This window comes from Mauremys reevesii, linkage group 2, assembly GCF_016161935.1.
Source record: "Mauremys reevesii isolate NIE-2019 linkage group 2, ASM1616193v1, whole genome shotgun sequence".
Lineage (NCBI taxonomy): Eukaryota > Metazoa > Chordata > Testudines > Geoemydidae > Mauremys > Mauremys reevesii.
This window is the reverse complement of record NC_052624.1, coordinates 222331927-222344215: the sequence shown is the minus strand read 5'-3', so window position 1 is coordinate 222344215 and position 12289 is coordinate 222331927. Positions and strand designations below refer to the sequence as shown.

The 12289-nt window shown below is 41.9% G+C and overlaps 1 protein-coding gene across 1 annotated transcript in view; it reads right to left on the bottom strand.

Moving 5' to 3' along the window:
- Window positions 1-968: 968 nt before the first annotated feature.
- Window positions 969-12289, bottom strand: part of LOC120398359 — a 92419-nt gene continuing 81098 nt past the window's right edge. Inside the window, exon 5 of the mRNA XM_039525723.1 lies at window positions 969-1672. Within this exon, the coding sequence (XP_039381657.1) occupies window positions 1542-1672 (131 nt within the window). The 3' untranslated portion in view covers window positions 969-1541. The remainder of the gene's footprint in view (window positions 1673-12289) is intronic.

Sequence of the window (12289 nt, the reverse complement as noted above, 5' to 3'; positions counted from 1 at the left end):
CACTCCTCAGTGTTCCATAGTAGAAGATTGGAATTACTGTTTAAGAGCTGTTGAGGCTCCAGGATGAATAAAGAGCTATTGTTTATGTAGGTATGTGGCAGGGTTGAGACTCACCGGTGCAGCGCCTCCTGCTGGTTGTCCAGGGAATTAACTATTTTCCAGCTCAGAATGCCCTCTGCAGGCCAGCTGATGTCTCGCCTGCTGCTGGCCCCGTATCCTTACCAGACCCCGGTGCTCTTTGCCCAGGGGTTCTGCCCCCAGCAGTAGCCCCTCACTCTGGGCGCCGCTCCCAGGAGAACCCCCAACCCCCTATCCCCACCTTGCCTCAGTGGCTACTGCCAGTCATCATCTAGCTCCCGCTCCCTGGGGCAAACTGCAGTCTGTAAACCACTCATCATCGGCAAGGGAGGTTGGACCAGCTGCCTCTGCCTATCTAGGGGCTGCTCCTTTGCAGCTCCAGTACCCTTTTGTAGGCCTTTGGCAAGGGACTTTGCTAGGCTGGAGCTCCCCCAACTTCCTCTGCCCTTCCCCAGCACTGCTCCACCTCAGGTACTTTGCTCAGCTCCCAGGCAGCCAGCTAGAGAGATTGAGCTGACCACAGCTACAGCTGCTTCCTTAATCAGCCCAGCTTTCCCAGTTGCTTTTAACCCCTCTTTACTGGGATGGGACAGCTGCCCCACCACAGGGTAGTTTGGACTCTGTCTGGGTTAAGATTCCCGGCTGGGGAATGTACAACTTAAAACAATGCAGAACTTTTATCAAACAGTTACTTCATTATGCCATTTCTTCTTAGATTTGACTTGAGCATTCACCTTTCCACTTGTTGTGGCCAAGTGTTCCATTTTCTGTTGAACAATCCATGTTCATAAATGCCATTTTGTGCATAATTAGCTCATGAGGTGCATTTTGCACAGCCTTTCCAGGAGAGCTCCATTTTCATGCACTCACTTATATTACTCATTCACCAGTAAAGTTTATCACAGAGATTTTATTTTTAATCACTCATTTTCTCAGGTGATGATTTCTAGCATGTAATTGGTGTCTGCAGTTACAGTCGAGTTTCATGAGCAATATATACAGGCTGCAGGACTGCAGAGCAAAACCCCAACACTCAAAGTGCTAAGAACAAGGCACCCTATCATGCAAAGTTATCCTCAGACACAACAGAGAACACATTGTAAAGGATGACAATAACTAGCTAAAGAAACACAATGCTTTTGTTCAAATTTACTATCCCAACACCACTTTAAAAATAAATGTAACAGCAGGTAGTAAAAAAAAACCCGCTCTCTCTAATGCATAGTTTCCTCATTCATATCCATGCTTGAGGCACTCTATATGCAGAATGATATGGTTAGTTTCGTTGAGACAGACTCATGGCCCAAAAATCCCTTAGATTGTTTCATAATTGACTTTTTCAAGTTATTCAGCAGAAGTACCAAGTTTCTTAACATGTCATGTGAAAATGCAGTCAGAGGATCCTCATTAGATTATCTGGAGTTACATATCAAAGTCCCATAGACCTCAGAGGTAGGGTGTTTTCAAGAGGATTTTTGTATGGAGTTTTTCAGATCCCGCCGGGCATTGCAAATCTTTGCTGTGAATTTTCTTCGGAATTCAACCTGGCTCAGCTCTTTCCAGCCTTCTGCAGTGCATGTTTGTCTTAAAAAAGCTGTCACAGAAAAGGAGAGAGATGATCTCGGAAGTCAATAAGTAAAAAGAGTGAGAGTGAAAAGAACTTGCAATAATAATTAGTACTATAATGGAACTTTACCCAATTAACATCTGTTTCCTGAGTACTCTAACTCGCCTCAAAATCTGCTGGAAACAAGCATATTACAACATCTGCCACTCAGTACTATAAGCAAGCACTAAAGCAGTTGCACTGGATTCTAAACGATTTGTTGTTTTGGTAAGTAATTTTGGGCAGTCTAGTTGAATATACCCATTGATAACATTTACCATGCAGTAAGGATAACTATTAGTATTATTTTATATGAATGAATAAATGTATGAGGCAGTGAATCTTTTTGAATTTACCTAAATATTTTGGCCATGCTTTGGAGTTTTGATGAAATCATAGGAAACTGTAGCATTCAAATAGGACCACCTGCTAAAATACTAAATAAATAGATAGAGATATCATATCTCCTAGAACTGGAAGGGACCTTGAAAGGTCATTGTGTCCAGCCCCCTGCCTTCACTAGCAGGACCAAGTACTGATTTTGCCCCAGATCCCTAAGTGGCCCCCTCAAGAACTGAATTTACAATGCTGGGTTTAACAGCCCAATGCTCAAACCACTGAGCTATCCCTCCCCCTAGTGATGAGGATCTAGCAATGATCATTGACTTTTATATAATCTATCATTTGAGGATCCAAAATTTACTTAGAAGAATATTCACACATGCATAGAGTACACATGGCGATGTAAAGGTTTTATCGGCATGACCAATGTCCACATTACTCACAAGAAGTGAAGCCACAACTGAATTACACAGTTCATCCCAAATGAGTGCTTATAAAACTTCCACACAACACCATCATACAATCTGTGTGCCACATCTATTACCAAAATATTATTTGAAGGATATTTGAGAGAAAGTTAAAAGTTAAGATTATTTCTTGTATCCCTTTGCCGACAAGGCTGGATGCGAACAATTAGAATCACAGGATATGTCTACACTGCAATAAAAGACTCAGGGCATGGATGCAGCTGGCCTGAGTCAGCTGACTTGGGGTCATGGGTCTAGAACGGCAGGGCAATAAAATTGCAGTGTAGACACTTGGGCTAGAACCTGGGCTCTGAGGCCAGGGTAGGTGTCATGCACTGAGCACCTGAGTAGTCCCATTGACTTCAGTGGAACTACTCACTCAGATTAAGTTAAGGTTATGTGTCAGTATTTGCAGTTCAGGGCCTCACCTATCAGTCTAACTGTGCACGGCTCAAAGGGAACCACAAAAGCTCTTAACGTAGCTCTAAAAAAAAAGAGGGGTGGTCAGAACTTTAAAGTCCAATGTTTGGGCCATCTCAAGGCTAGAGGGGAGTGCTGGGTGCCAATGGCAAATGGAGAATTTCTATGGGCCTAAATCTCCTGTTTTCCTCCCTTTATGGTTTGAAATAATGGATTTTAAAGCAGTCAAGATTTTTTTTTCTGTAGTGAAAAACAGTTACTGAGTCAGGACTGACTCTTGTCCACCCTGGGGTTTGGGCAGGTGTAATCTGAGGGGAGGGGTGAAATTCCACATTTGGAGGAAGAGGAAATAGGTCTCCAGCAGGATGCTGTTTGAAGCTGCTCAGAGGGCTGGAATGCTAGAATAAATGCCAAGGAAATGGATTGTTGGGCAGAGGCTAGGTCAGATGGTTGAAATGTGCATGATAATTTATCCCGTGGCTCTGCAGTTTATCCCATGTGCATCACAATGCAGACGCTATATGTATTTACATAATAGCGTCACAGCTCTTTCTCAGCATGTATAAAAGACACCACCCAGAGTGATGTGAGGAACTCCCACTTTGCCTTCTCATACTTACTAAACATTTTAATGTATCTTAACATGAGGAGGTGCATTCTCTTTACCACCACCCTTTTTCATTGGAGGTCAATACAATATATTAGAGTTGCAGAGCATCTGTATCACTGTGGAACTGAAGGAGGAGCAGATCCTTCAACAGACTGTAAATGTTCCAAAGTAACACATTTTTAATGTCTCAGAGTAAGTCAGTTTATGTGCAGGTATAGTAAAAGCTGGCTTGAGGTACTTTATTTCATATTGCCATCTGCCAGTTTATTTCAAGAAAGGGAAGATTGTCCTCTCACCCAATAAATTCATCTTTTTTTATTACAGAAATGTTACATTAAATACTAATAACAGTGTTTCGAGGGATCAGTTAAAGGATATAAGAGGCAATTAAACAACTTCAATTATACCATAATGTTCTGTGTAGATTTGTTTCAACAGATTACCACATTTCTACTGACATTATATTCACGAGGGGATTAGCAATATTTTAAGCATATGTTCCAGGACTATGATCCCAGCATTGGATAATAATAGCAATCTAAGATGTATGCTCCCATGTCTCACAAATATCATAGTTTCAGCCCATTTTACCATATATTATTGAAACAAGGAATGCTTTCCTGTTTTCTTTTTGAGCCACTGGAGCTGGAAGGAGTAAAATTCAGCAAATGTGCTGTAATAGATAAGAACCGAAAACACTGTGCTTTAGGACTTCACCTATGTTCACAGATTTATAGTTTATTAAAGAGCGTGGTCCAAATAACATTAGTGCTATATCAAACTGACAAACCAGAAAATTGGAAGCAAAGGCTTGCATGTGCTACGATCCCAGTTTGGGGTTGAAGAACTCAAACATCTAGGCTAATTGCCTATCCATCTAGCATTTTCTTTTTCCAAAGTTCCCCCTGCCTCCCATCTTGAGCTCCCACCCTTTGACGTGTTGGTGTATAACAGCTCTCCTTGCAGGAGGAAATCCGTGCTAACATCAAAAGGTAATGTTGGATCCTAATGGCCCGATTGTGATCCAGCCTAGACTGCTGGAAATCAGAAATATGTTAATCTAATATATAAATGGCTTCAATGGAGTTATCCGACCATAAAAATGATTTGTCTAACTTGTTTGAAGGTGTTCATGATTACAGCTTCTAGATAAGACTTTCAAAAATGATCATGTAAAGTTAAGCTCTCAAAGCAATATGTAGGCACCTAAATTGGTGGCCTGATTTTCAAAAATGCCAAGTACCTAGCCATTCTATTTGACTTCAGTAGGAGCTTCTGTTCTCTCAGCACTTTTGAAAAAAATTAGGTGCTTATACATAACTGATTTAGGTGCTTATACATAACTTTAATAGTTTAATATAGGAGTCTTTGCTATCTGTATAGTCTTGCCCTTTAATGTTTCACAATTTTCACCTGGCCATACCTAACGTAATTTGGAAATTAAATTCCATTTATTTAAAAGACACCTGCACAGATTAATTTTTAATCCCAGTTTTTTGTAATGGTGTTGAGCATGATCTATCCCCATCTATGCTTGCAGTTAACAATGGTTTCTGCTTCATGTGGTTTAACACCCATTGGCAGCAATAGGTAATTTTTCTGGAGTAGACTAGAATGTAAAGATGTAAGACTTTTCCTGAAGTGGAAACGCCATGAATCTAATCTGCCTGCATTTAGCATTTAAGGCTCCAATTCAGCAGAGCTCATAAACTTGTGCTTAATTTTAAACAGATGCTTAAATCACATTTACCTCAATAGGAGTTAATCATTCGCTTAAGAGCTTTGCTGAATCAGGACCTAATTATCTGTTGTCCAGAGAGAGATTGATGCAGAGGCCACTGAAGACAGTGGAAAAGACTCCCATTGACTTCAGTGGGTTTTGGACAAAGTCTGGAAATATAAACTCCCTTCCTTTTTGATTTTTTCTTCGTTTCATGTCTTGGTTTTCAACCCATTACTTTTGGAAAGGTTTTTGGCACCTATATTCTCTTTGACCTTCAATATTTCAAAACATCTGTCATGTCCCCTTTTGTTTTTCTCTTTTTCTAATGATTATAATTCCAGTTCTTACCACTCATTTATAAACTCTCATTCACTGTCCTTGCATTAACTCACACTGTAGCATGGCAAGACCCCCTCAACAAGAAAAGTAAGGATTAAGGACTTTGCTTTTTCAGGTTAGTTAAAATATATTGTGAGTATATTTTCCTTTATATAAGTAAACCCAAGCCTACACTATCAATTATTTTTTGAAGAGACCAGAACATTCCGTCAGGTAAACATATATTCCAGGCAGCTGTAAACCCGTAGCACTATCCAACAAACTAGAATAGTTCCTTCTCCTGAGCCACTTTGGATTCAGGAGTAAATATGTATTTAAATGTTCTTCAAAGGCCCATTTTAAATTTCCTTTCTCCAAAATACCAACTTATTATGGACTTGCAGCTCGCCAACATTTCTTTCTTTAAATGGAAGCTGGGTTCGAGTACATGAAAACATCCCAATCTAACGCAGTAGCTCTATTTATTTTATTTTTTTCGCAACTATAATTTTAAAATGGCTGGACCAAATTTTCCGTACTCTTAGGAAAGCAAAAATAAAAGTGTTCCAAGTTGAGACCTTGAATGCCTAACTTTAGACCAGAGGAAAATGCACTAAGTCTGAGTCATAAGGATTCTCAAGGGATGCATTTTAGAAACTTCAACTCAGCCTTAATTACAGCTGCATAAATGTGTCACTACTGTTAATACTTGAGAGAGCACCTTACTGAATCTGTTAGTACTCCGCTGCTGAAAGAGAAAGCTCTGACAAACAAATTGGTTAAAAGGATAAAGTCTTTTTGTATATAGTAAACAATCTGGTCTTTAATTGTTGAGTGGATAGCACCACATAATCCTGTAGAGCATATTAGTGACTTGATTGTTCAGTGGGGCTATGTCTCACTGCAGTGCTCTCCAACACTTCTCCCATTCATTTTCACCACAAATAAGTGGGAGAAAGTTTGGAAGACACAAAGCTAGTGATAATGGCACAAACCATGAAGGCCTTCCTCAGTTTTTACACAGTCATCAGACAGAATGCCTACTGCCTTCAGGCTTTCAGTGCAAAAATAGCTATTTTATAGAAATTTCACAAAGTGAAATCTAGGGTGTGTGAAATCACAGAAGACTCTCTTAGGGCCTGATCCAAAGTTCAATAAAATCAATGGAAAGACTCCAGTGATTTCATGGTTTTGGATCAGGCACTTAGATGGGAACACGAATAGACTTCAATGGGAGCTTTGTCTGAATAAGGACTAAGGCCTTCCAGGATTTGGCCCATATTGTTTGTCAAAAAGTCACTTTCTAAATCAACAAGTACCAGCTTGCACAGTTAATTAGTGCACTAGCCATTCACCTCTTTTGATCTAGATTCACATTTTATCTTATGCCATGAGGAGTGTAAATCAGTGTGCTGGCCTTCTCCCCAAAAAGTCTGCAAAACTGGAATCAGCAGCTTTTGCTCCAGAGATGCCCAACTTAGACAAGAATAGCAGTTGTGCTGCACAGCAGGACTGAGGTGCTTTGGTGGAGCTTTGCAGGACAAAGCTTTGCTTTACCCACCTTAAGCCTGCTTTAGTCAATGCTATTAAGTCCTGACTTTCATAAGTGCTATGTTTACACAAACAGTAATATTGCCATTTTATCATCACTTGGCAGCATTTGCAAACATGGACTTCCACAATGCCACAAATGATCATATCTGTTAACACACACACACACACGCACACACATGCACACACGCACACACAGAGCACACACAGAGCAAGGAAAAGGTTTTTTATTGAACTTTTGACAACCCAATTATTTTGGAAAATTTTCCAAGCTTAGACCCAAGATTTGCTTCATAACCAACCTTCTGTTTGCCATTTTTAGCCAGCACAGAGCCAGAAGTGGTTTCATAAAGTTAACTATACTACTGGATTTCTGACATGTGGAGTTGCTGGACAAATGTGTGAGTTATACACTCGAGGCATTAGAGGCTAATAGGATTCTCTTTTTTTTCCCATTGCATGCAACTTCTCCATATCCTGAGGTGTCATAGGTAGCAGGACTGACAGGGACCTGAAGCCGAGCATTGTAACAGACAGCAAAAGAGTTTGATAATGGAGGACATCCCACCGCAGCAGCAGAATTGAATGTGTAGCTCTCAACATCAATTTGTTCATTCTCATTGGTCAAGTTCCACAGCAACTCTGATCTATTACTTGGTGACAGGAGCCCAGTCTGAGGTACCCCAGCAGGCTTGAGAGGCAACTCAGCAAATTCAAGATCACTACATTGAGATCATGTCAATTCTCAGGACTTGTCTACAGGGCCCTGCAGTGCCGACCATGGGGATGTGAATTGCAAAGCATACTACGGTGTTGCACTGTAACTGACCCGTGCAGACCCTGCTAGCCAAAGTAACAGGTTTCTAGTTTGCATATATATAGTCTGTGAATGATGTAAACGTGAAATAGGTAGCTAGTCCTATTTGAAACAGGACTATGTTACCGTCAACTAGGTACCTTTTAGTTCACGCTATCAGGGTCTACATGGGCAGTTACAGTGCAACCCCCTGCCCACACTGCAAGGCTGTGTATACAAGCCTTGGCTTCAGATGGAAGTCTCATGTGCCTGGGCCATGAATGGACACTCTTCAGTGGGCAACCCTGGGAGGCTCCATAATCCAGAGAACCCCAGTGGCCACTGATTTGGCAGCCTTTTCAACCAGCCATGCCACATCTTCTACCTTTCAAAATTTTGGCCCAGTTAATCTTGTCTATTTCATTTCTATAATTATATGATTTATAGTTCACCCAGGCAGACTATACAATGAATTATTAAATATGCATATGCAGTATACATCTTTAATAGCTTGTGGCTTTATATTACACTTTTTTTCAAGATGGGGGACACACTGTTAGTGAGAAACTAAATCCCCTTCCCCTTTGCTCATGCTTTCTGCTTAGTTCAAATGTTAGGATGGAGCAGAACACAACCCTTTTCAAATCAGCCACTGTGTGTACACAGACAGAGTATTATAAATTAAATTAATTTACAATGAAGAGTAACATTTCAACTTTCTACAACCAATGAAAATTCACCAGCCAAATCTTTGGACAGGAAAAGAAAATCGTGAAAGTTCTGAGGGATAAAAAGAAAAAGGGCTTTTCCAATGTCAATCTGCATTTCAATTCAGGCCATATCAAATAATATTTAGTGATCTGTCAGCCCGATTTATGACATGAACAAGGTGCTGCCAGACTACCAGTTCCCAGAACTTGGGAATTTCTGTGCTGCTCTTTCACAGTTCAAAGGGAAGTCACTCAAAAGAACTGTGATGGTGCCTAAAGGGACTTAGTGTGAGGGAAACCAGGAGATAGCTGGCAATAATCTGCTATGAAAAAGAGTAAACGTAGCTTGGCAGGAAATGCCCGGAAAATGTGAAGTAAGGAAAGAGTGAAGCAGAGTGAAAGCCAAGGCTGTGTTTATGGAATGAAGCTTAAATTATGGCAGTATCAAGTCTCTTCCAAACCAAACCAAACACCACAGAGAAGGAAACTGGCTCTAAATAAACTCACTGCTCTGTTAGTGACTTCCTCTCCTGAGTCACTTACTATCCTGGGCAACAGGATCACCTGCTGTATTAAAATTAAAATTCTATATTTTTATTTCAGTTTCTGGTTATATTCCCACTCAGATTTATTGCTGCTTGCTATAAGAAGGAGCTTCAATTAAAAGCTATTTACATATGTAAAGGTGAAATAGAGTCATATATTTTAAAATGTATAATTGATTTGATTAATGTCCTAGACATTTTATAAGACACATTCATAATAAAATCTCAGGAAGTCACACTGAATAATTTGTTTCACCATACTTTTACAAAATCTAAGTAGAAGTGTAATTGACTTTAAATGTACAGTATTATCTATGGCTAAGATTCAGAAAAGAATTTAGCAACTAAATCAATACTTAACTTGAAGTATATGCTTAAGTCTCACTGAAGTCAATGTGCTTAAAGTTAAACATATGCTTACATGGTGCCCTGAACAGGGATGGGCTTCTGCATAGTAAGCAAGCTTGGATATCAGGCATATCACTAGAAAAGTTGTACAAGAAACTTTTACTTCTGGAAAATGTGTTACACTCAGAGGTGAAAGTAAGCCGGTACCGCCTGGTATGGCGTATTAGCAAGAGCCAGTATGCCGCGCCGGACCAAACCGGCTGGTGATGTAAAGGGCCTGGGGCTCCCCGCAGCAGCTGGAGCCCCGGACCCTTTAAATCGCCTCCTGAGCCTTGCTGCCAGAGCCCTGGGGTAGAAGTGGCAGGGCTCAGGCAATGCTTTAAAGGGCCAGGGGCTCCAGCCCCTGTAGGGAGCCCTGGGCCCTTTAAAGCACCACCTGAGCCCTGCCGCTGGAGCCCTGGGGTAGTGCGGCAAGGCTCCCATGGTGATTTAAAGGGCCCAGAGCTCCACTGTGGTAGTGGCAGGAGTCCTGGGCCCTTTAAATCACCCCTGAGCTACGGGGCTCCCAGCCGCCTCTGCAGCTGGGAGCTCCGGGGGTGATTCAAAGGCCTCAGGGCTCCCAGCTGCAGTCGGAGTCCCAGGGCCTTTAAATCTTGATTTAAAGGGCCCTGGAAAGTTAAAGGCCCTGCGTCTTCTGGTTAAGGCCACACCTCTTCCAGTGGAGGCCACGCCCCCTGCTCAGGACTCCGGAGTACTGGTAAGTCCTTTAAGTTACTTCCCCCCCTGGTTACACTGCAGATATGAGGCATGTGTATATAAATAAGGGTGGACAGGACATTAAGTGGCAGGAATTGTTATGGCCATAACAAAGCAGGAACCCAAATTCATGAATGAAAAATGGAGCAGTTTAGGAAAAGTTAACTATGCAGTTTAGACCTAACCCAAGGTTTGGTCTCAGTTGACTGATTGGTGCTTGCCTGGTAGGTAGTTCAAATTGACACTGACATCAGAGGCAGTGCAGCAGTAATATCAGCACTTTTGTGAACCGCTACAGACCAGTTTCTCCAGTCTATTGGCCACAGCCAGGATTTCCCAAGTCCATCAGTCTCAGCCCTGCGTGTGTTATTCCAGCTTTACTTCTGCTCATTTGAATTTACTCACATCCTTCTTACAACATTGTTTGGCAATGATTAATTACAAGAACTTATTCTACACAGGTGTCTGGTTTCTGGGTCCCTCAGCAAACTCAGTGCCAGAGAGCAGATGGTAACATTTAGCTGCCTTCTGCGCCTGCATGGATAAAAATGTCTGAAGCCCCTGAGCTGTGTGCTAACTAGCTCAGAGCAGGTCTAGATGACCTTGTGGTTAGCACACTGGTAGCCAACATTTCCCTACACTAGCATTCATGCTGTTGCTCCAGTTTGGAGAGCTGAACTGGCGGTAGCAAACAGTGGAAAATTTTAAGAATTTAAGGCCAGCGTAGACCAGAAAAGAGCGTGCAATGACATTGTAAGCTTCTGGCCTGTCTCCCCTGCCCAGGAAGCATTAAACACCACATTAAGAGTCTGTTTAGGCCCTTTCTTCAGGGGACAGTTTAATATCAAAACACAAAATCAATCAAGGTAATAAAACAATCATCCCCCGACGAAACCAAGCTGCAGGGGCTCAGAGACTTTCCCCATTGCAGACACCCTTCAACTGAGCTCTTTCAACTCTTTATAGCAGTCACCTGGTCCCTTCCAGCTCAGTCCAATAATCCCTTCACCCAGGCTCAAACACCTGTTGTTAAAAGGGTCTCTATCACTAAACAGGCCCTTAAAGGTGCAGATCACCCTGTTACAAACATCAGCACACGAGGAACAGCATCAGAAGCATAGGTATGAATGGACTGGGTTGAGCTAGTTCTTTTGTGCCATGTATGAAACAGATCAGTTCTGTACATAATTCATAATGATCAAAAGGGTAAATCCTTTCTGCTGCATTTGGAGGTGCATTAATGCCATGTGATCAGATCTCAGCTAGGTGCAGAGATACTGCTGAATGGTTTTGGAACTTTTAAAATACATAGATTAGAGGAGTCACTGTGCCTGTTTTCTAAATATTTATTCCGGTTCCATGAGGTAATCCAAGATGTACAATTTTAATCTACTTGAGGAGGAGGAGCAGAAGAAGGAGGGTGTGGACATAACAAACAATGGTGTTGAAGTTTAAGTATATAAAGAGTGTAGGGGCTAGTGAGCCAGAAAGCTGAGGGAGTGAGAGAACAGACTCGGAAAATAGTAGCTGGGAATGTGAATTAAAGGGAGGATTAAAGAAACAGAGACACAAAGACTAAGGCCTGGTCTACACTACGCGTTTATACCGAATTTAGCAGCGTTAAACCGATTTAACCCCGCACCCGTCCACACAACGAAGCCCTTTATATCGATATAAAGGGCTCTTTAAACCGATTTCTATACTCCTCCCCGACGAGGGGAGTAGCGCTGAAATCGGTATTGCCATGTCGGATTAGGGTTAGTGTGGCCACAATTCAACGGTATTGGCCTCCGGGCGGTATCCCACAGTGCACCATTGTGACCGCTCTGGAAAGTGATCTGAACTCGGATGCACTGGCCAGATAGACAAGAAAAGCCCTGCGAACTTTTGAATTTCATTTCCTGTTTGCCCAGCGTGGAGTGCTGATCAGCACGGGTGGCCATGCAGTCCCAAATCCAAAAAGAGCTCCAGCATGGACCGTATGGGAGATACTGGATCTGATCGCTGTATGGGGAGACA